The sequence below is a fragment of the Dendrobates tinctorius genome, unplaced genomic scaffold (assembly GCF_039654945.1).
Source record: "Dendrobates tinctorius isolate UK_male_01 unplaced genomic scaffold, ASM3965494v1 ptg000265l, whole genome shotgun sequence".
Lineage (NCBI taxonomy): Eukaryota > Metazoa > Chordata > Amphibia > Anura > Dendrobatidae > Dendrobates > Dendrobates tinctorius.
The window spans coordinates 14,077,574-14,102,439 of record NW_027361932.1 but is presented as its reverse complement, the minus strand read 5'-3'; the positions used below and the strand labels follow the sequence as shown (position 1 = coordinate 14,102,439).

The 24,866-nt window shown below is 48.9% G+C and overlaps 1 protein-coding gene across 1 annotated transcript in view; it reads right to left on the bottom strand.

The window, feature by feature from the left end:
* Positions 1-24,866, bottom strand: part of LOC141069513 (clathrin heavy chain 1-like) — a 189,466-nt gene that overhangs the window by 60,225 nt on the left and 104,375 nt on the right. Inside the window, exons 9-19 of the mRNA XM_073559143.1 lie at positions 23,694-23,846; positions 23,472-23,594; positions 22,469-22,606; positions 22,177-22,341; positions 21,314-21,494; positions 20,877-21,040; positions 13,663-13,788; positions 13,119-13,261; positions 12,256-12,490; positions 12,037-12,159; positions 10,163-10,308 (exon numbers count right to left, since the gene is read on the bottom strand). Of these exons, the coding sequence (XP_073415244.1) occupies positions 10,163-10,308; positions 12,037-12,159; positions 12,256-12,490; positions 13,119-13,261; positions 13,663-13,788; positions 20,877-21,040; positions 21,314-21,494; positions 22,177-22,341; positions 22,469-22,606; positions 23,472-23,594; positions 23,694-23,846 (1,697 nt within the window). The remainder of the gene's footprint in view (positions 1-10,162; positions 10,309-12,036; positions 12,160-12,255; positions 12,491-13,118; positions 13,262-13,662; positions 13,789-20,876; positions 21,041-21,313; positions 21,495-22,176; positions 22,342-22,468; positions 22,607-23,471; positions 23,595-23,693; positions 23,847-24,866) is intronic.

Sequence of the window (24,866 nt, the reverse complement as noted above, 5' to 3'; positions counted from 1 at the left end):
CTGACGGAGATAGGGAGGCAAATGTTTTTATCTGCCTGTTCTCCTTTGTGGCGAAAAGGTCCACCTCGGGTTGTCCCCATGAGGCTACTATGTCCCTGAAGACCTTCCGATTGAGGCACCACTCTCCTTGTCGTAGAGTGTGTCGGCTTAGGAAGTCTGCCTTTTGATTGCTCTCGCCTCTGATATGAAGGGCCGAGAGGGACAAAAAATAGTTTTCTGCTAAGTTTAGAATTCTTGACGCTGAAGACATCAGAGTCTCTGATCGAGTTCCTCCTTGTCTGTTTATATATGCTACTGTGGTGGTGTTGTCCGACAGGATTCTTACATGCTTCTGTTGGAGCTGCGGAAGGAAGTTGTATAGAGCATAGAACACTGCAGTCAGTTCTTTTAAATTGGATGAGTAATCGCATTCCTCTTTACTCCACCTTCCCTGACGAAACCCATTCTCCATGTGGGCTCCCCAGCCCTGGGGCCTGGCATCGGTGGTTACGATACAGGATGGAACTATAACCCATGGAACTCCTGAACATAAATGGTTATCGTCTAACCACCACTCTAAGGAAGTCAAGACTTCTTGTGACAGGGTTATTTTGCTCTGCAAATGACCACTATGTCGCTTATCCTCTAGGAGGATCTGGTGTTGTAGCGTACGGACATGGTACTGGGCCCACCGGACTGCCGGGGTGCAAGAATTTAGTGATCCTAATAGTGATATTGCTTCTCTCAAGGATACACGTGGTTTATCTATAGCTGCTTGTATTTTTTGTTTTGTGAGGGTGATTTTTACCTGAGGTAGTAGACATCTCTGGGTCAAGGAATCTAGATGAAATCCCAGAAATGTCTGGAGAGATTGCGGATCGAGTCTGGACTTTTGGATATTGATGATCCAGCCAAGGCTCTGAAAAGAGGAGATTGCGTCAGTTACGCGTTCAGTACATTGTTTGACTGAATTCCCAATTATTAGGAAGTCGTCTAGATATGGCACAATTAGTGTGTCTTTTTGGCGAAGGTAGGCCATCACTTCTGCCATCACCTTGGTAAATATTCTTGGTGCCGTGGAAAGCCCGAAGGGCATTGCCGCGTATTGGAAATGACGAATCCTTCCCTCGACTTCCACTGCGACTCTTAGGTATTTCTGGAATCTGTTGTGTATAGGGAGATGATAATAAGCATCTTTTAAATCAATCCCTGCCATTACGCAATTTGGGAAAAGAAGCTTTATAGTGGATCTAATTGATTCCATTTTGAAATTATAATTTTTTATAAATGAATTTAGCTTCTTTAAATTAATAATGGTTCTAAACGTACCGTCTGGTTTAGGCACCAAAAACAGGGGAGAGTAAAACCCTCTACCCTGTTGTTCCTCAGGGACGTCAACTAAAACTTTTTTAGCTAGTAGGACTCGAATCTCGTCTTCGAGAGCCTTTTGCTGAAGTGAGGAATTAAGGCGAGTTATAACAAAGAACTCATAGGGGATCCGAAGGAATTCAATCTTTATTCCTTCCTTGATTATGTTCAAAATCCATGGGTTTAACGTAATTTGTTCCCACTTGGTAAAAAAAAAATTTAATCTACCCCCAACTGGTGGGTCTAAACTCTTAATTTTTATCTCTCCTATATGTTGGCCCTCTGAAGATGGTACCCTTCTGCTTTTCGTCTTTCGTGGCCCATCTGTTCGTTCTGTCCGATTGCCTTCTTCTCCCGAATGGCCGTCTCTTAAAGGTTTTCCTATAAAACGGAATGGGAGAATCACTGAAGGCCTTTTTCCTTTCTTTTGCCTTGGCGAGAATTTCGTCTAAGGCTTTTCCAAAGAGGAACTCACCCTCGCATGGGGTTGCACTAATTTTGGATTTTGATTGTGCATCCCCTTTCCAGCTCTTTATCCACAGCGCGCGTCTGGCGTTATTCACCAGGGCTGCCGACCTCGCTGCCAGTCTTAGGGTGTCCGCTGAAGCGTCTGCCATAAAGGCAGCTGCACCTCTTATCAACGGGATGGCTGCACGCAGTTTCTCCCTTGACACTCTTTGCTCAATCTGCTGGTCTAATTGATCTAGCCATACCAGCATTGATCTAGCAGTACATGTGCTGGCTATTGCGGGTTTGAATACCCCGGTGGTGGATTCCCAGGACCTTTTGAGCGAAGATTCAGCTTTTCGGTCTAATGGGTCTGCTAACAATCCTGCGTCCTCGACCGGGATCGAGGTCTGTTTGGAAGTGGAGGATATGACGGCATCCACCTTAGGTACTTTAGTCCATTTTAATAGATCTTCATCAGTAAACGGGTATATCCGTTTTGAGGCTGATGGGAGAAAACCCCTCTGGTCGTGTTTCTCCCACTCTCTTTTGATGAGGTCCTTAATTGCCGGTATCACCGGAAATGATCTCCTCTTTTTCTCTGCCAATCCCGCAAACATAATGTCCTGCGCGGTTTGGGCTCCCCTTTCTTCTTCACATCCCATAGTATTTCTAACCGCTTTTACAAGGTTATCTACGCTGTCCAGTGGAAAACATGCGCGTCCTTCCATCTCCGAGGATGACGATGAGGACGTAGATACGGAGCCTGAGTTTAACTCCTGTTCTTCCTCTGACTCTGAACTAACAATGACCTGTTTCTTATGACTGGACTCTGCGGGAGTGCTGGCGCGGTTGATGGCTTGTATTTCCTCCCTAATTATGGCTTGGATATCTTTGGAAGATATCGTCGACCCCTGCCTGGTCTCTTTCGTGCATTGTTTGCAGAGTTTTTTGGGGTAGGAGTCAGGGAGAGGATCTGAACATAATGCGCATTCTTTATGTTTAGTTTTTTCTTTTTTCTTTGACTGAAGTGAGAGGTCAAAGGTAAAGAGAGAGGGGGGGGGGGGGGGAGGGAGGAGGTTAGCTTAATAGGTAGAGTATATACTTTGCACACTCACCCAGTGAAGCTTAATACCGGGTCGGATGGCTGAGACGGTCTGGATCGGGTTTCTGCTGCCTCGCTCCTGCGGGCAGTCTCTGTCCTGGCGCTGCGGTCCCTGGTGGAGTTGCCCCCAGCTGAATCCCCTGCTGGGGTTTGCGACTCTGCGGGGGACGACATGGTTCCAACGATGCAGCGCTGTTTTATCTTGTCGTGCCCCCGGAAGTCGCCCTGTCACAGGGCGCATGCGCCGCGTTATCGCCATCCTACCCCGGAAGTTCAACCATTACTTCCGGGGTATAGGAGCGTCGGGTGCCGTCCGGCTTCCGCGCCACCGCTACTCGCTCGCGCGCTCATGGCCTCACCTCCACGCTATATCCCCACCGATTGGGGGGGGGGATCCCCCGGATGCCGGACCGGCCCGGCCTGCTCCCTGGTAAGACCGGGCGGCCCTCCCCGGACCCGGTCATTACCACTATGCCACCAGACGAGGGGAGAGCCGTCAATCGGAATCTCCCCCGACGCTGCTTCCGGACCGCAGCCCCTGCCGTTCCCGAGGAGACCGCACAGGCGGATGCATGGCCCGGGTAAGATCCTGCAGGATCCTGCTCCATTTGGAACAGGAAACCAAAACTGAGGAGGAAAGGCGGACCGCCCCTTTTATCTTTCCTGTAGGGTTTCCTGTTCCAAATGGGCGGATCCGATACCTCCAGTGGGTGCTGTCGTGGCGAAGAGTAAAAACAGGATTTTTTGGGTTGCTTACCGTAAAATCTGTTTCTCGGAGCCTTCATTGGGGGACACAGAGACCATGGGTGTATGCTGCTGCCACTAGGAGGCTGACACTATGCACAAAAAAAGGTTAGCTCCTCCTCCGCAGTGTACACCCCACCGACCTGCAGGAAGTTCCTCAGTTAGTGAGAAAGCAGTAGGAGAAGTAACAGAATAGATTGAAAACAGAACAAACAACTCAACTGTAACAAACCGACAAACATAAGAACAGGAGTTGTAGAACATGGGAGGGTGCTGTGTCCCCCAATGAAGGCTCCGAGAAACAGATTTTACGGTAAGCAACCCAAAAAATCCTGTTTTCTCGTTCGCCTTATTGGGGGACACAGAGACCATGGGACGTCCCAAAGCAGTCCCTGGGGTGGGAAACAAACTTCCATCAGGCCAGTGGACTCGCCACCGCAGCCTGCAGAATCCTTCTACCTAGGCTGGCGTCCGCCGAAGCGTAGGTGTGGACCCTGTAGAATTTCACAAAGGTGTGAACCGATGACCACGTTGCAGCCTTGCAAAGCTGCAGCGCGGAAGCTCTGTGGCGCACCGCCCAGGTGGCACCCACCGCCCGGGTAGAGTGCGCTCTGATCCCTGGAGGGGCCACTCGATGCTTGACCTGGTATGCCTCCAAAATTGCCGGTCTGATCCAGCGCGCAATAGTGGCCTTTGAGGCTGGGTGATGAACAGAGAGTCTGACTTCCGCAATGAAGTCGTCCGGGCTAAATAGACTCTCAATGCCCTGACTAGGTCCAGCTTGTTCAAAGACCACTCCCGAGGGTGAGCTGGGCTCGGGCAGAAGGATGGCAGAACAATGTCCTCATTGAGGTGAAATGAAGATACCACCTTCGGAAGAAAAGAGGGCAGAGGCCGCAGAACTACCTTGTCCTGATGAAGGACCAAAAAAGGAGAGCGGCAAGAAAGTACCGCTAATTCCGACACGCGCCGGATGGAGGTAATGGCTACCAGAAAGGCCACTTTCCAAGAAAGGAGGGAAAGAGAAACGTCCCTGAGAGGTTCAAAAGGAGGACCCTGCGGAACCTGAAGAACCAAATTAAGATCCCAAGGATCCACGGGAGCTCGGTACGGAGGAACCGTGTGAGCCACACCCTGGAGGAAGGTTTTGACCTGGGGCCGGGAGGCCAGCGTTTTCTGAAATAAAATGGACAGTGCCGAAACTTGACCCTTCAAGGAACTGAGAGCAAGCCCCGCATCCAGCCCTGCCTGAAGAAACGCCAGAATAGAAGGGAGCGAAAAAACCAAGGGCGCGATGTCATTGGCCTCACACCAGGAGAAATAGGCTTTCCAAGTACGGTAATAGATCTTCGAAGAAGGCTTTCTGGCGCGGATCATGGTATGAATTACCCGATCAGAGAATCCTGCCCGTCTCAAAACCTCGGTCTCAACAGCCACGCCGTTAAATTGAGCGACCGAGAATTGGGGTGGCAAATTGGGCCTTGAGACAGCAGATCTGCCCGTCGGGAAGCTTCCAGGGGCGTCCGCGAGAAGGTTGACAATGTCTGCGAATCAAGACCTTCTGGGCCAATTCGGGGCGATGAGGATGACTGGAATCCCCTCTGCTTTGATTTTCTTCAACAACTTGGGAAGAAGAGGCAGAGGAGGGAACAGGTAGGGGAGCACGAACTGTGACCAAGGGACGGCCAGAGCGTCGGCGCCCACTGCCAGAGGGTCCCGAGACCTGGACACGAATTGTGGGACTTTCCTGTTGAGGCGAGATGCCATGAGGTGTACATCCGGGGTTCCCCACCGACGGCAGAGCAGATGAAACACCTCCGGATGTAGGGACCATTCCCCTGCCGGGAGACCCTCGCGGCTGAGGAAATCGGCGGCCCAGTTGTCCACGCCGGGAATGTGAACCGCGGAAATCGTTGGAACAAAGGTCTCTGCCCATTGAAGAATTCTGGACACTTCCGCCAGGGCTGAGACACTCCGTGTCCCCCCTTGGCGGTTGATATACGCCACCGCTGTGGCATTGTCTGTCTGAATCCTGACAGGCAGGCCCTTGAGGCGCCTTTCCCAGTGGACGAGAGCTAGATGGATCTCTAGGACATTGATCTGCAGAGCTGATTCCTGAGTCGACCATCGACCCTGAACAGTGTGATTGCGGAACACTGCACCCCAGCCGATGAGGCTGGCGTCCGTAGTGACAATCTGCCAGAGAACGTGAAGAAAAGACCGCCCCAAGAGAATGAGGGGAGACGTCAACCACCAGTTGAGAGACCGCCTGATCCGGCAGGAAAGGCGAACTGGACGATCCAGAGACAGAGCCGACCTGTTCCACCTGGACAAAATGGCCTGCTGGAGTGGCCTGGCATGAAATTGGGCAAAGGGAACTGCCTCTATCGCCGCCACCATCTTCCCCAGGACCCTCATGGCTGTCCTGAGGGATGGAAATCGTGTGATCTGTAATGATCGCACGCCCTGCTGCAGGGAAAGAATCTTGTCTTGTGGGAGAAATACCCTTGACCGACGAGTGTCGAACAGAAGGCCCAGAAACACAAGGCGTTGAGTAGGGACCAGACAGGACTTTTCCCGGTTGACGATCCACCCAAAACTGGACAGGGAGTCTAGAACGATCGCCACACTTAGGCGGGCCTGTTGAAAGGAGGGGGCCTTGATCAGGATATCGTCGAGGTACGGAAAAAGAACGAGACCTCTGATCCTCAACAAGGCCATCAACGCCGCCATAATCTTCGTGAAGACTCTGGGAGCGGTGGCGAGCCTGAAAGGAAGCGCGACGAACTGGTAATGTTCGTGAAGAATCGCAAACCGCAGGAACTTCTGATGTCCGGGAAATATGGGCACATGTAGATAGGCATCTTGGATGTCTATGGAACCCATGAATTCCTGCTCCTCCATGGAAGCAATTACCGAGCGAACTGACTCCATCCGGAAGTGGCGAAGGCGAACTCTCTTGTTGAGTAACTTGAGATCCAAGATGGGTCGAACTGTCCCGTCCTTTTTCGGCACCACAAACAGGTTTGAATAAAACCCTGTGAAGCGTTCCGATTCGGGAACGGGCACAATCACTCCGGAACTGAGAAGAGAGGCGATGGCCGAACCGAACCCCGGGACCAAGGCCAGATCCCTCGGCGGACGGGATTGTAAGAAACGATCCCGTGGAAGAGAAATGAACTCTATTTTGTATCCTGTTGATACAACCTCTCTGACCCAAGCGTCCTCTACTGATGCGAGCCAGACGTCGCTGAAGAAGAGAAGTCGACCTCCCAATTGGAAGGGACCCACGGGAGACCGATGGTAGTCATGCGGACGTAGACCGTCCAGATCTAGATCTGGACGGTCTTCCCTGGGAAGATTGGGCCTGAAGGAAACCTTCTTTCTTTCCTGACGTGCCTGTGGCCTTTGCTGGTTGGAAGGGTTTTCCGCCGTATTGAAACGGAGGAAAGTCCGAAAGGGACGAAACTGACGCGTTGGAGGAGGTCTGCGAGGCTTGGAGGGGAGAAGAGAACTCGTACCTCCGGTAGCGTCCTTAATAATCTGATCCAATTGTGATCCGAAGAGACGCACTCCCTGAAAAGGCAGATTGGTCAGAGACTTTTTAGAGGACAAGTCCGCCTGCCAGGCCTTGAGCCAAATTGTACGTCGGATTGCCACGATGTTACTTGACGCCTGAACTGCGCAAGATGCGGCATCCAAGGAGGCAGAAAGCAGATAATCCCCCGCATGGGAAATCTGATTGGCGAGATCGGCCAAATGCTCTGGTCGTGCCTTATCCAGAATGCCCTGCCGAAGGTCATCTGCCCAAGTGGATATGGCCTTTGCTGCCCAAGAAGAAACAAAGACTGGACATACCGCTGCTGATGCCGCTTCGAAGGCAGATTTTGCTAGAGATTCTATGATCCTATCATTAGAATCTTTTAGCGACGCCACACCTGACAGCGGAAGGACCGTATTATTAGAAAGTCTGGACACGGGAGGGTCCACCGAGGGAGAAGCGGCCCAGTTGTCCGTGAGCTCTTTAGCAAACGGGTACAGCACGCCGAGACGCTTTCCTCTTTGAAAGCGTCTGGTCGGATCTTCTCTCTCCTTTGTAAAAATCTTTCCAAACTCAGAATGGAAGGGAAACACCCTGGATGGTGTTTCCGCCCGTCTGGACGAAACCTCCTGATTTGAGGATTTCGCAGGGGCGTCAGCGATGTCAAAGGTATGGTGAATCGCGGCAATGAGGTTTTGCACCGTAACCTTCATGTTCGCATCCTGGTCCGAATCCAGCTCTAAGACCCCTTCCGATTCCGAAAGCGCTTCGCCTGACTCGGGGGAGGAGGCCCGAGAGGGAGACTGCTGGGGACTATGGGGTGAGGTAGGACGAGGGGAGGACTCCGCCTGGAGGTCCTGCCTGGGCCTCTTGCGACTGCCGCTGGCTGGCTCAGATGGGACGTCCTGAGACGTGCTGGGTCCCGCCGAAGCTCCCAAGGGCAACTTGTCCAGAGCGGCTACTAGGGACTGAGACACCTTGATGAGGTCTGCCACTGACTGTGATTGAGAGGAGGCCCAACCCGGCATGGGGGGGCTCACTCGCCCCTGGGGCTATGGATGGCTCCTGAGCGGCGTCGGGCTGGACGCAGAGCGGGTACGATCAGACTTAGCGTTGGACATAGTGAAAAGAGAGGCAGTGCGGGCCGGTTGGGGGACAGAAGGCAGAGAAGGGTGTCAGTCTGCAGGTGCAGAGCTACTCACGGTCCGGTGTCCCCAAGGGCGACGCTCTCTGATCTGGCTGCAGGATGAGGCCAGGCCAATCCGGCTGAAAAAATGGCCCAGCGACCGAAATCCGGCAGGGAATGAGGTCCGGCTGGCAGGCTGAGAAGATGGCGACCACCAGGAAAAGGGCGCGCTGCCAGAGGGAGAAGAAGGGCGGAGCTCGCCGCAGAGATCCCCTTAGCACCGCCCGCTGTCCAATAGCAGGCTGGTGTGAGGCAAGGGGGCTGGGAAGGCCTAGGACGGGCGGGAGAGAAGCCGCTTAGAAGAAAGGGGCAGGGGGCGTGGCCGCGACGCAGCGGTAGGCCCGAGATGAAGCCGGGGCCTAAATTAATAGCGCCGGCCGCCTGTCAGCAGGGGGTCGGCGCGGAAGACTCGCCGCAACACCGGGCCGCGTCCCTGCTTCCCACAGCCCGACCCCTGTATACCCCTGCCGGGATGAAGAAAAAACCGGGGGGGGGGGGGTCGCAGAACAAGGCCCGAAAGAACAGGGGCCTTCATGGATGCGGCGACCGTGGGGAGAAGCGGGCGCGCAGGCCCTACCGTGGTCCCCTGGCGACCGCCTTAGGATGAAAACGCCGGGGGACCGCTAGACCGCATACTCACCCAGGTCGGGGGCCACAATAAAGGTACCTGAGAATCCCACGCTGTCTGTCGTCTTTATGGAATCCACGCCTCGTCCAACCGTCAGGCTCTGGTAGGCGAGATGGTGGGAGGCGGGGGGCAAGGACCGTCCGTATAGCTGGCACGCACCTGTGTGAGGCTCCTGGTCCTGCCGCGGAGACCTATGAGGATACGGGGTGGCAGTACACGCCGTACTCATAGTCTCTTTGTGGGAGTACGGATGTGACTGTTCACTCCGTATCCCTCCGAAACCTGTAAAGGAACGACGCACGACGAGGTAGATATGGGTCTAATAAAAGACCCGTGTCCACCTCCTACTGACACTAAGCTAAACTGAGGAACTTCCTGCAGGTCGGTGGGGTGTACACTGCGGAGGAGGAGCTAACCTTTTTTTGTGCATAGTGTCAGCCTCCTAGTGGCAGCAGCATACACCCATGGTCTCTGTGTCCCCCAATAAGGCGAACGAGAAATTACGTTTTTAGTTTTTTTTTTAATGACAGCACTATATGGCTAATGTACCTGGCAGAGCTAAAAGTCATTGTTTGACGACAATCTCTGCGTTCATGTGGCAAGGATACCGATAGGGTTAGAGAGCCCATTTTCTTTCAAAATTATCTAAATACCTCGGTCGCTACTGATTCCAGCAACTAGAGAGGGGGGTGTAGCAGCCAGGATGATTGCTGCCACCATTCCTGGCTGTTGCTGCCGGCGCTCGAGTGTCAATTAAGCCAAGCTCTCAAATTAAGGCACCGACATAGCTCCTGAGCCCACACGATCACCTGAATCTACTGGTATTTCCAAGAACACCTTGGGAAAAAAAGGAAGCATCGGAGCATCATATGTTAAGAAGGGATTAAATCACATCACACCATACCCGATATCACACTTTGCTTCTTTAACACAAAGTGGACAGTTGCCTGCAATCAATACTGCTAGGATTTACAATTCTGGGTGATTCCAACTACAACAGAACAGGGCAGCAGCCTACAGGTACTGTGTTATGGTCTCTTGCCATAACATACATTGATTGATGTGGCACCGTGCTAAATTCATCACCTGTATTCGGTTTTACACTTGAGTGACAATTGAGCAATAGTCTATATCATATTCTAGTTTATCTTCTCCCCAACTGACCTGTGCTCACTAAAAACAGAGTTGTCCAGTACAATCTTCTCCAGAAGTTCAATGAGCTCATTAGGGAGATCAGCCGTCATGAAAGCCTTCACAGTCACAGACACTTCTTCTGGATCCTGCGTTTCTGATAAAGCAGTCTGAACCACCTAAGAGAAAATGGAAATAAGCAAAATAAATGAACACAGCCCAAGGACTAATATTTCAGAGAAAATCTGAATGACAGGCTCATTTAAAGGGGTTTCCCCTATACCTATATATATATATAACATGTTTTTAAGTAGTAATCAACATCTTCAATCCCCCATTTCTCTAGTGGGCCCACGATTTACTTCCCTGCAGATGATCATCTGTCATCTATGGTTGTGAATGCTGCAGCTAATCACCAGGAGAAGTAAAAAGACTGTCAGGGACCAGCAGAGCAGTGGAGAATTAAATAGGTGAGTAATGTGCGTTTATTTTTTTTTAAAAGCATTCCCTGCCTGTACAGAAAAAGTTGGACCCACTTTAACTATTCAGAGATTTTGATTACTGGCAATCGAACATTGTAACACAGACTGACCTGACTCCTTTGTACTTGTCAGAGATTGGTTACTGAGAATTTCACAGATCTAAATGTGCTATAAGGGTACCGTTACACCTAGCGATGCACCAGCGATCCCGACTAGCGATATGACGCGGTCAGGATCACTGGTGCATCGCTAGGTGGTCGCTAGTGAGATGCCACTCAGGCAGATCTCACCAGCGACATCGCAGGGGACGGGGATCGCTACTTACCTGTCAGACGCGGCGATCCTGCGTCCTCCCGCCCGCGTCCACGCGTCGCTCGTCGTCACAGCAGGAAGCGCCGCAGGAAGTGGCCGACGAGGAATGGTCCAGGAGCCTCACGCGCGATCAGCGATAACCAGCGGGGGAGCCGGTCGGAGGTAAGTATCACATGCAGCGATATCGCTAGTAATATCGCTGCAACGTCACAAAATCGGTGACTTTACAGCGATATTGCTAGCGATATCGCAGTGTGTAACGGGGGCTTTACTCTGCCGCTGAGCTGAAATCGCCACTTCTCAGTAACCAATCTCTGACATGTACAAAGGAGTCTTAATTGGAGGGAATGGCTTATTATTTAATGTGTATCGAGTCTTCCCGACTCTCCAGACAGATGTCAGGGAAGAGAAGGATCCGTATATTAGAACTCCAATAGTCGACCCTTTTGTTAGATTCAAATGGCTCTTATAGAGTACAGAAAAGAGCTCAGCTATGCCGAACATTTCGGTGGATGGGGGAAGTAGGAGAAATAGCTATAGGCTGAATGATTGTTTGACTGACAGCTATGTAATGTGTATGGGGGCCTTTAGCGTCATTCAAAGCACTTTTACTCCGGAAAACACTGCTGACCTAATATGACAAACTTCAAAGTGTATGTGCACGATAAGCTTTGCAGGAAAAATTTCTGCATCTGTTGGCAGGAAAAATACTGTTTGTTATAAGCGGGTTTTTCTGCTTTCTTTTTTTAATAAGCATTTTTGTTGCAGATTTTGCTCCACTCATTAGAATGGGTGAAAATTGCAGTAAAAACCCTGAAAGAATCGACAAGCTGCAGATTTTGAGATTTCATTATTGTCATTCTTGGTACTAGGAAATTCTTCAGCTTTTGTGACAAAACGGAGGAGAAAAAACTTGACAAAATGCAACGTTTGCACAGACCCTTAATATCTTTGACTTTCAAGGTGGCCATTATATCACGATTCCCCCTTAAACTTGTCACACTGAAGAATTTTAATACAGTACAAAACCTTGTCAGATGAAGGGAAAGAATCTAATAACCTCAACTTAGAGACCTATGTAGCCAAGACTCCTTTTACACAATTTCATCTTACTTGATCGATCAGCTGTCGCCTGAATGGGTTGTTTTCCTCTAGGACATTGGCCCACAGGTCTGCATCCTTCCTTCGTACTAGGTAACGCGCTTCACTCTTAAAGAGGGAGTTTTCATTGCACACCTGCACACAAAATAAAATGGTACATTTAGTGTCTGAAAATGTCTCCTAAATTAATGAGGTCGAAGGTTTTTATTTTGGTAGACCCCAAGCACCCACCTTAATTAGCTCCAAGTCACAAAGGCCCCTCTCGTAGGCTACACAAGCAAGGTGAGGGTCCCTCTTTTCACAGTACTTGCCCACCACACAGCTGTCATAGAAAGGGTTTTCCCGCAGGAAACGTTCAGGGTTGTTGTTGCTGTCAATATAGATCTTTGCCAGAGCGTTGTGGGTAGCAGGCTCTTCACATCCTTCATGGATTCTGGACTCCAGCCATGGTAAAAGCAACTTTAACCTGATATGAAGGAGATGTGTAAATTACTGCCCAATGCACTAAAAGCTGATTAATAAAATATAGTCTTAGGCTACTTTCACACTTGTGTTTTTTTGCTGCGCGTTTTTTGCGCACAAACGCCTGGAAAAAACGCATCATGCGTTTGTGTGCGTTTTTTAAAAATGCATGCTTTTTTTGCGCATAACAATACGCACATATGCGCACCCATAGACTACAATGGGTGTTTTTGCTGTAAAAAACGCATTGCGTGCGCATGCGTTTTTTTGGGGCAAGTCAGACGCACAAAAAATGCAACAGGATGCATTTTGTGCGCCTGAGCGCACACTACAAAAAAAGCATGCGCATACAAACGCATGTGTATGCGCACATAAGCGCACCCCATGTAAAATATAGGAAAAAAAATTGCATGCTTTTATTGCGCTAAAAAACAGCGCAAAAAAACGCAAGTGTGAAACCAGCCTTACTGGGATGGATGCAACTTGAGATTTTACCAAGAAAGAAATATGACTAGGTTATTTAATAACAACATTATTCTAAAAGTTATTGCTTATATTAACACATTAGCGGTAACGAGACCATGTTGGAAAACTGTCTTTTTACTTGGCAGAAGACATTCAACATCCTGTACCTGTTACGTTTCTCTACTTCGGCTACAAGCTCATCGGTGGAAAATTGCCCATGTACAATCATGATGAGATTCTTAATTACATCTTCCGAGCAGTCCACATCTAACAAACCTCCCACAACTGCTGGGATGCGACTGGGATTAACCTACTCATAGAAAATAATTCCAAGTATTAAAGTTGTAATTAAGACGCTAGCAGTAATATTGAATCAGGATGGAAAGAAAAAAAAATACATGAATAAAATGTGTAAGTAATAGGAGATAAGTATTAGAGAAATGGAATATAATAGCTGAAACACAGGAAACATTGTTCAGTGTCGAGTACAGGACCAGAAGTCAAGCTGCTGGCATATCAGAATTAAATACAAGTGATAAAACTTACTAGTAACAGCTAATTTGTGCTCATTTTTTCCCTTGTGAAAACCACCATACACTTGCAGTCAAAAGCTAAGGAAACCCAACCGAAAAGAAACTGCCGACTACAACACTGGTTTACGATAACCAGAGTTCGGCCTGACCCCAGTAAGATGTTTGGGATACAACTCACCTTTTGTACATAGATTTCAATGTACTTCTGGAGGTTGTTTCTGTACAGATATAACACCAGGTCATGGACAAAATCAAACCGGTCACAGACAATTATCAGGGGAAGCTGGTCTGTAAGTTTGGCCTCCTGGTGATGAAAAGTAGTAAGAAAAAAAAAAGTTCAAACAAGAATATAGGGATTTTTGTGTACTCACCGTAAAATCCTTTTCTCCGAGCCAATCATTGGGGGACACAGAGACCGTGGGTGTTATGCTGCTGGCCACTAGGATGACATTAAGTAAACCAGAAAAAAAGTTAGCTCCTCCCCTGCAGTATACACCCTCTTGCTGGCTGAGATTCTCCAGTTCGGTGAAAAAAGCAGTAAGAGCAAAAACAGTTAACAATAACCATAACAATATCAACGCCTAAGAATGCTACAGTGAGCCAATAGGCTAAAAAGGGTGTGTGCTGTGTCTCCCAATGATTGGCTCGGAGAAAAGGATTTTATGGTGAGTACACAAAAATCCCCATTTCTCCTACGCCTCACTGGGGGACACAGAGACCGTGAGACGTCCTAAAGCAGTCCCTAGGTGGGGAGCATACATATGCTAAAACCCCATGTACCACTGAGTGAACACCGTGGTACTGCCGATTGCAGGCAGCGTCTGCCGAGAGCTGCATCCGCAGAAGCCTGAGAATGAATTAGGCAATGTTTGTAAAGGTACGCAAGCTGGACCAAGTCACAGCCTTGCGAAGAGGCCCGAGAATGAATTTGGTAACTTTTTGTATAAGTATGCAGACTGGACGAAGTCGCAGCCTTGCAGACCTGTTCTGCCGAGGCCTGGTGCCGAAAGATCGAAGAGGCGCTCACTGACCGGGCAGAGCGCGCCTTAATCCCCGCTGGGACAGGTGCGTTCCTGACACGGTAGGATACCTGAATCGCCAAGGGAATCAACCTGGCTAGACCCTTCCCATGCCCGTCTGGAAGTATGAACAGGGCATCTGACTTGTGGAAAGGAGCCATCTGCGAAATGTACCGTCTCAGCGCCCTAACCACATCCAGGGTGTGGAGGGCCTTCTCAATGCGATGGACTGGCGCCGGAACAAAGGGAAGGCAAAACAATTTCCCCGTTGAGATGGCAAGAGGAGAGGACCTTGTCCAGGAAGGACGGGAACGTCCTGAGAACTACCTTTTCCTGATGAAAATTCATAAACGTAGAACGGCAGGAAAGGGCTGCCAATTCCGAAACTTGTCTGATTGACGTAGTTGACACTAGAGAGACCACCTTCCAAGAGAGGACTGTCAGTGACACGTCCTGCAGCAGCTAGAAAAGGAACCTCCCGAAAGGCTCCGAGAACCAGGTTAAGGCCCCATGAGTCAAATGGTCTTCTATAAGGAGACGCCACATGGGAAACTCCCTGAATGAACGTCTTGAGCTGAAGCTTGGTGGCAATTTGTGTTGGAAAAGCACTGACAAGGCCGAAATTTTGCCGTTGAGCGAGCTAAGCGCAAGGCCTGACATTAATCCAGATTGAAGGAATTCCAATATGGCCAAAACGGAAAATACCGGAGGTGATCGACCATGAACCTTGCACCACAAAAAAAGGAAGGTTGTCTAGGTGAGGTGATAGATGCGCATGGACACAGGCTTCCTGGTACTAATCATGGTGGAAATCACGTCGTGAGGGAAACCAGCCTGAGCTAAAATCCAGGATTCAACGGACACGCCGTCAAAGACAGGACCCCGGAGTTCTGGTGGTAAATTGGGCCCTGCGAGAGTAGATCCATATGATATGAAAGTCGCCAGGAGACGTCGGCGACTAGTTGTATTAGTTCTGCATACCATGCTCGGCGTGGCCAGACTGGCGCGACTAGGATCACTGGCACTACCTTCGCTCTGATCCTCTTGATGACTCTCGGAAACAAGGGAAGGGGGGGGGGGAATGTACAGGAGCCGGAACTGGAGCAATGACGGAACTAGAGCATCCGCTCCGATGGCGCAAGGATCGCGCGATCAGAAAATCAACCGAGGAACCTTGTTGTTTAGACTCGAGGCCATGAGATCCACATCTGGAGTCCTCCAACGATGACAAATCTGCTGAAAGATTTCCGGATGAAGAGACCACCTCCCCGAGGCAATGCCTTGGTGACCGAGAAAATCTATCTTCTAATGTTCCAAGTCCGGGATGTGGCTTGCTGAGATAGGCGAATGGTTGGTCTCGGCCCTATGGGAGATGAAACTCACTTCGTGCATGGCCATCCTGCCCCGAAAACCTCCCTGACGGTTGATATACGCTACAGGCGTGGCGTTGTCAGATTGAGACCTGATGGGGAGACCTGCGAAGAGATGGTGGAAACTCCTTAGAGCTAATCTGATTGTTCTTATCTCCCAAAGTTAATGGGGAGACGTGACTCTCGGGTTGACCAATGACCTTGTACCGTGAGGTGACGAAGGACCGCACCCCAACTGAGGAGACTTGCGTCGGAGGTTACTACCAACCATCTTACTGTGGGTTAAGACCTCCCTTGATTCAGGGAGGACCTCGGTGTCTACTCCCTGAGGGCTTGCCTGTCCTGCAGGGACGGAGGAATCTGATGGTCCAGGGAGAACGGGTTCTCGTCCCAAGCTAACAGCAATGCATGTTGTAAGGGACGGAGGTGGAACTGTGCAAATGGAACTGCTTCCATCGCTGCCACCATCCTTCCGAGAACTCTCATGCTGAAACGAATGGAGAGAGAAACTGGTTGAGAAAGATGCCGCTCTGCTTGTTGTAAGGCTTGTGTCTCTCCTGGAGGGAGAGTGGTGAATCCGCGGGAAGCCTGAGCCGGTCCTGGGAGAGACTTTTCGCAGTCTATCTTCCGCCCTAGGCGGGAAAGAGTATTTACTGTTATCCACAGATTCCTTGCAGACTGGAAGGGACGGACCCTTGATGAGCAGGTCGTCCAGATATGGTAACAGTACCACTCCCCGAGGGTCAAGAATGGGCATGACAGCCGCCATGACCTTGGTAATGACCCTGGGAGCGGTGGCGAGTCTGAAGGGCAAGGTCACGAACTGGAAGTGTTCTTCGGGAGTTGCAAAACGCATAAACTACTGGAGGGACGGGCAGATCGGAATGTGAAGGCAAGCATTCTTGACGTCGATGGAGGCTAGGAACTGTCCCTTTTCCATGGAAGCGACAACTGATCGGAGAGTTTCCATTTGGAATCGCCGTACCATGACAAGGTGATTAACAATTGAGATCCAGAGATGGGTCGTATGCACCCGTCCTCTTTTAGAACCACAAAAGAAGGACTGAATAAAATGTCCTGAACCCTTCGTGAAGGGGGACCGGAATGATGACTCCGTCCCTTAGAAGAGCCTGAACAGCCCGAAGGAAGGCTCTTGTCTTTCTCTTGGAGGAAGAGGAAAGGAAAAGTCAAGTTGGGGGGGGGGGGGGGGGAGAAATTGTATATTATATCTGAAGAATGCCAGCTTCCTGACCCATGTGTCGTCATTAGGTAGATCTATGAGATCTGGCTCCCCTAGATCCAGAAGCCCTAGGTCTGGGTTTCCAAGAACGGTTAGATCTGTATGAGATCTGGGATCCTCTGTCGGTGCGCAGGGACAGACCTGATCGGAAAGAGAAGGTAGAGGAGGGCCAACTGGAATTGTTGCGAGAAAATCGAAACACGTCGGCTGTTGGAGCGAAAACGGCCGAACAGCCCTTTGTTGAGGAAGGAATTTACTTGTCTTCTCCCCCGGTAGTATCAGAAATGAGCTGGTCCAGTCTCTCTCCAAAAAGATGACCCACTTGAAAAGGGGGGAGAAGTCAACAAACTTTTAGATGTGGCATTCGCCCACCAGCCGCGGAGCCCTGGGGCTCTTCTAATGGAGATCGCATTAGCAGCAGTATAAGCCGCGCAATTGGCTGCCTGAAAAGAAGTGTCTACTACAAAGTTCGCTGCGTGAATCATCTGGCTGGCGACAGAGGTCGTCTCTGGAGGAAGACTGATGCCCTGGAAGGCAGTAATCAGGACTTCTGCCCAAGGGGCCATGACTTAGTGACCTAAACTGCGGCGAAGGATGGAACAAACGCCGCTCCTGAAGCTTCCAAAAAATTGAACGGGCAAGGTAGTCAATTTGATGATCGGAGGGGTTTCTGACCGAGGAACCCTCAGAAACAGATAGGAGCGTTGTTGTGGAAGCAAGACGCGGTACAGGAGGGTCCACCGGAGGGATCTGTAATCGATCCTTCATTAGGTCTGGATCAAAAGGGTATTTAGCCAGAGTAAACTTTTGCACAGAGAACCACTTATGCCTGATCCCTATGATACTGGACGGCTGGTAAATAACCAGCGCACACGCTTATTCCTTAAATGAGGAGTGCTGGAGCAGGAATATTTTCCTCATTCAACCTCAGAATCCTGTTGACTGATTCTATAAGAGAATCAAGCGACTCTTGATCAGTTGGGGGATTCTGAGGGGCTGATGTGACAGATACAAAATCAGAGTTATGCTCGCTGTGAACCTCAGGAGAGGGTGAGCGAGAGACAGGAGTCGCTGACGCTGAGGCGCGAACGCGACTAGGGGACGTGCCATGAGCCCGCTTTGGCAGAGACAGTCCTCCCGGAGGGGAAATGTAGCCTTAGTCAGAGGCTCCACCGACCGTGACAGGGGCGCAGCCCACTCGGGGGTACCAGACGCAGGAGGCCCTTCAGCAGCGGCTGCAAGGGGCGTTGGAGCGCGGTTCAGGCGCAGGCCGGGTCGCAGTCTGTGCATAACGGATTAGCTTGAGCACTGGAGAGTCATGCTCGCTGTGGTAAGGCCGACTTGCAGGTAGTACACACGGTAGAAAAGCGCAGTATGCTTCTTAGCGGCCGGTTTAGCCTCCTGTGAGTGAGGCATAGTGCTCCGAAAAGGATTAACGGCAGAGTCTGACTACAGCTGCAGGGAATGTGCCGGGGAGGGGTTAAGCTTTAATCTGAGGGCAGATGCAGCTTACCCACGGTCCGGTGTTACGTCCCCCGGGAGGAAAACGGTGGCCCCACCCGGAATTTGGCGGCTCCTGAAAGGGTTAACTGCTGCAGAGGTAACAGACATGGCCCCCGAGATTAGAATTGCTCGTCTCGTTTGGAATGAGAGGCGACAAGAGGAGGGGGCGGTGACGATAGCGCGGGCGGCGCTATTCAAATTGCGGCCTAGTAGGCCGTAAAAGCCGGGGACTAAATTTTTGGTCTACCCGCGGTAGGCGCCGGGGGCGGAGAGGGGGCGGCGCTATCGAGGGTGGCGCTATTTAAATTGCGGCCTAGCAGGTCGAAAAAGCCCGGGGCTAAATTTCTGGCCTCCCCGTGGTAAGCGCCAGGCGGGGGGGGGCCGCGACCGGGCGCCAGTGTACCGCCGCTGACGCTAAGTCAGCGCTTCTCCCGGGGACAAGGACCTGACCCCATACCTCCACTCCTGTGCTCAGTCAGGTCGTCGCTGTCCAGGGTCTTTTAGTCTCATCCTCCAGGGGATGTCGCAGAGCTGGAGGAGGTTTTACGGGGGGTATTGCTCAATCGATCCACCCTCTGGGTATGGTGACTGAGAGCTCTGGGGCTGATTCAGGGCATCCGAAAAAGTGCTGTTCATGTCTGCTCCAGCACTCCTGTGCTACGTCCTGTTGCGCTTGCCCTCGTATCCGTGGAGTACAGACCATAAAGGAAACATCGTCAGAGGAATCAGCCCCATTCGTCGCAGGAAATTGTACGTGAAGGGTTACTCCACTGCTTGCCTGTTGTTGGTTCGGGGGAGAGCGGGCCGTAGAAAGGAACCGTCACCCCCTTCACTCCATTAATTAAAAAATAAAAATTTACAGAAAATTCAAAAATAAAATAAAAACGGTGGGGTCTGAAACCAGACCCAAGTGCCTCCTATAGACACTAAGTAAGAACTGGAGAATCTCAGCCAGCGAGAAGGCGCTAACTTTTTTTTGGTTTACTTAGGCCCCGTGCACACGGTGTGGATTCCGCTGCGGATCTGGCACACGGTGTGGATTCCGCTGCGGATCTGCAGCAGAACTGCAGGTGATGTACAGTACCATTAAAGCCTATGTAAAAAAAAAAACAAAAAAAAACCCTGTGCACATGCTGCGTTTTTTTCCGTGCACATTTTGTGCGGGAAAAAAAAAAAAAAAAAAAAGCAGCATGTGACTTCTTTTGTGCGGTTTTGCTGCAGTTTTCTACCTGCTCCATTCTACAAATCCGCAGGTGGAAAGCCGGACAAAAACGGCTGTAAAACCGCAAAAAGAAAGTACGAAATCCGCAGGAAAAATGCAGGTCATTTGACCTGTGGATTTAGTAAAATCAGCGCGGAAAAATCTGTGTGCACATAGCCTTAGTGTCTAATGTCCGCCTAGTGGCCAGCAGCATAACACCCACGGTCTCTGCGTCCCCTAATGAGGCGTAGGAGAAATCCTTTTTTTTATCCGCATTCTTGCCATTCATAGTATTACTATGTTGGAAATGGTTTATTAAATCCTATCCAATTTTAGTGAGTGCATATAATGCAAACCTTCAAGGATTGGAGTGAAAATGTGTTAAATCTGAGCTGCCGGTGGAAATCAATGCGGAGTCAGGAATCCAGGAATGCGGTTTATTGGTCAACACGTTTCTAAGTGTCATACTTCTTCCATCAAGACAAATCACAGAGGTTTGTCCTTTGAGACTTCGAAACGCATTGACCAATAAACCACATTCCTGGATTCCTAACTCCTCATCAGTTTTATGCCGGCAGCACAGATTTAACCCATTTTCACTCCAATCCTTGATGTTCTCATAACTGTGGCTCTGCAGCAGACTAAGCCTTTTTAGAGGTTGAGATCACGCAATCCGACCAGGTGAGTACCATTGCTCACATTCTACTAATTTAAATCCAGATAAGACGCTATTGCTCTAATTATCCTTGCAGCTCTACATTCTATAATGCAAGCCAGACTCAGAACAATAGTACTATGACTCTATCCTGAGATTTGTACAGATCTCAATGGTCCTCACTCCTCATCTCTCGTGGGAGACTTATAGTTACGCGTAACAAAAACTTAGGATTCAAGAAAAAGAACACTTAATTGTCATGAAATAATTTAAAATTAAACTCTTAAACACTGAAAACGAGCCACTTCTGCTTTCTACTGAAAATTTGGTCCTGTTACTTTCCAACAAGCTGCAAAATGTGACAAAATCTACGTTACTTTAAAACAAATAGCCTTTGCACTTGCCTTGAGAAAGTTCTTGACACGTTCTGGGTTGTAACAATTGCTTTCTCTACATATGCGCTCAACCTCTTTTATCTGACCAGTTTTACAAGCTGCCTGGATATATTTGAAGTGCACGTCAGGGTCTTGGCTGAAATTGACAATAGATCCCAAAAAGTAGAAAAGCCCTATAAAAAAACAAACAAACAAAAAAAAAACAAACAGCACATTGATATTGGTCCCGAAAAGTCAATTACTGTATTTTTCAGACTATAGGACGCACTGGACCATAAGACGCACCGCCAAGTTTAGAGGGGGTAAATAGCAACAAAAAAAATAGACTTTTAACCTGTCATCAGGATCAGGCATGTCAGGGATCACAAGTGGTCTTAAAGTCCAAATGTAGCTTACAGGTTTGACATTTATCATTTTATGCTCATGAAACTCTTACACGACCATACCTTCATAACTCTTGAAAGACTCAAAAAGTTCAACTAATGACTGAGTGCCCAACTGTTCATGGTACTTGGATGCCACTTGGACACAGAGCTGCAAGTTTTGTCGGATGTTGGCAGACAGCATAGCTCGCAAGCATTCCACCGAATCTTCCACCGACAAGGAGCCAAAGAAATTCACCAGCCACTAAATATAAAGAAAGGTTGAAAAAACACATTGTAGGCTGGAAAAGACTTAAAGGGAATCGGTCATCTATTTTTTCACATATAAGATGCGGCCACCGCCGCTGTAGATAAGCCCCCGATGTAACCTGAAAGATAAGAGTTAGATTATACTCGCCCAGGGGTGGTCCGGGTCCGGTCCCGATGGGTGTCGCGGTCCGATCTGGCGCCTCCCATCTTCTAGCGATGACGTTCTCTTCTTTGTTTCAGGTCGCGGCTCCGGCGCAGGCGTACTGCTCTGCACTGTTGAGGGCAAAGCGCTGCACAGGCGCTGGACCTCTCTGACCTTGTCCGGCGACTGCGCACTGCAGTACTCAGCCCTCAACAGCCGGAGCCGCGACGGGAAGCAAAGAAGAGGACGTCATCGCTAGACGATGGGAGGCACCGGACCGCGACACCCATCGGACCCGGACTGCCCCTGGGTGAGTATAATCTAACTAGTTTTTCTTATCTTTCAGGTTACATCGGGGGCTTATCTACAGCATTACAGAATGCTGTAGATAAGCCCCTGATGACGGTGACCGCATCTTATATGCGAAAAAATAGGTGACAGAATCCCTTTAACTGATGGAAAGAGTTATTAATATGCAATTCAAAAAACAACCCTTTTACAATGGATTGAAGGGGGACAACATTGAAAAGTTCACCTCTGGGTTTAGAAGGTGTGTGTGTACTACAGCCCGCTTGATATCGTACAAGTCCGTATAATGCTCCAGAGCTCTCTGCAGCAGTCCGGCTTTCTCACACAGCTGGGCAATGTGGGCCCGGTCATAATGAGTAAACATTTGGTTACCAAGTATTGCATCTGCAACCTATTAAAGGAGGGAAATGGAAGGATGGAGAAATTGGAGAATAACCAGCGATTGTAATGTTAGGCGTTCACAACAATGCAAGTGTTATTTATCTCAAAACAACAAAGGAATGCAAAGAATTAATTACCTGCGGAGCATGAATCAGATTCATCTCCAGGAGGCGAGTCTGCAGATGGCCCTCCGCGGGCCTATTGTTTTTCAAAGCATCGAGCAGGAATGAAGTACATTGCTGTACAAGGCTGTTTTCCATAAACACGTCCACAATCTGAGATTTAGAGAACATCAAATACAACATTAATAGATGCTGTTCCAGAAGGCATTTTTTCATAAGCATCAATGCTAGAATGTAAAACACTATAGTAAATGAGAATATCGCACAGTTTTACAACTATAATGTCATGCCAATCGACTCGGCAATAGTAACAGCTTTCTCTACATGGGTACGGTGCATTGCAACTGGTGTAGATGATAGACAGTAGAAAAAACACCACCACATCAGATCTTCCACAGTGGTTTCTTGATAGATTATTAATTGTCCAGGTCAAATACAAATTAGATGTTTTCTACATCGATACATGCATCTTTACTTTATGAACTAACTCCAGGTCCAGTACGAACAGATACCAAACAATGACTCATAATTGCATTGTGTGGGCTTCATGACCTATGTAATTAGTTTACACAGGCCTCTGAAACAATAACGTAATTACAGGTTAATTATTGATAAGTAGGAGTATAATTGGTCAATTAAAGGTAAAAATAGAAAAAAAAAAAAAGAATTAACAAGGGATGCAGCTGTATCACCAGTTCATCTTTTTGTAGCCATACTTACTATCAGAAGTGGTAAGGCACAGTTATGCATCACTGAACTGAGTTACACAACATATAACTATGATGTAAGGCTGAGGTCACACTTGCGAGGAACTTGCACAAGTCTCGCGTCTCAATATCCGGCACTGCCGACGGCACTCAGGACCGGAGTGCTCAGCTGCATAGAAATACATGCAGCCACACACTCCGCTCTTGAGTGCCGGCGGCAGTGCCGGGTATTGAGATGCGAGACTCGTGCGAGATTCTCGCAAGTGTGACCCCGGCCTAATGCATACAATATAGCTGTTGTCCACTTTTACCTGGTTAATATTGGCCAAGGGCTCCTCATCTTGAACAAGCATCTGTGAGAACTGCAGACCCTGATCTGGGCTGATCCTCATAACACTCCGAAGCAAAAAGATCCAATCGGGTGTATATCCAACCTATAGAAAACACACATAATAATATGACTAACAATCTTAGAAATCCTTTCAGTAAATTATAATTCAGCAATGGTTAAAAAAATAAATTCAAAACCTTACTTTTTTGGCATAAAGGACGATCTTCTGGAACTGGCCAGTTTCTGCAAAACACTGAATAACTTTGTTTGGCACACTGGCACGCAGGTAAACACTAAGTGCAAGTGTTGGGTCCACAGCCTTAACCAAATCTCCCAGCTCTTCAGAACACTCCAGCTAAACAGAGGAACATAAAAATCATATGCCTCATTTTTTTTATTTTTTTTTTTACACAAATTATACTGAAAGTTCTTGCTTAATCTGGTTCTATATTCTGGTTATCTGATTTTTTTTATACTATTGTTTGTACAGTGATTTGAAAAAGTGTTCTTAACCTGTGAACTTTTCCACATTTTTTCATATTACACCCACAAACTTAAATATATTTTATTAGGATTTTATGTGACGTACCAACGCAAAGTAGCAAGTATTTGTTTAGTGTAAAGGAAATACATTTTTTTTTTATTATTTTCAAATCATAAATCTGAAAAATGATGTGCATTCATACTCAGTCCCCTGTTGTCCGATAACCCTAAATAAAATCCTAAGTGAATAACTATGTCCAAAAGTCACAATTAGTAAGTTGGGCCCATCTATAAATAGATCTGTTCTGTGATGGCCTCAGAGGCATGAGAACATTAGGGATCAAACAGCACCATGAAAATCAAGAAACACACCAGACAAGTCAGGGATAAAGTTGTGGAGAAAAGAAAAGCAGGGTTGGTGGGGGCATAGCGATGTAGTGAGCCAGGAGGACGTGCAGAGACGGAGCTCCTCATATTGTAATCCTGCCATCTCATCATTTTGCACTGTATTTACCTGCACGTATTATACTTCCCCATACCTCAGGACTCGTCCGGTGCCCCTGGAAACGTGATACACGGCTCCGGTAAGCCAGATGCTGGGGGAGACGTCGGCGGGAGCGTGGGGCCTGAGGAGGACGGCGGCCATCTTTAGCTGTGCGCTCAGACAGGAAGGAGACACAGCACTGCAGATCTCCGCTTCAGGGAGCCGCTGGAGCAACGCGATTATCCTTTGGAGGTACAGGAAGGGGAGACGCGGTGAGAGCGTCTATTAAAAGGGTGACTTCGGGAGAGGACAACGCCATTGAACAACAACTGAAGTACTCAGAAGCAGCTGATATATCTAGTCAGACTACAAAGAACAGAATTGCATGGTTGACTTCTCATAGATTAT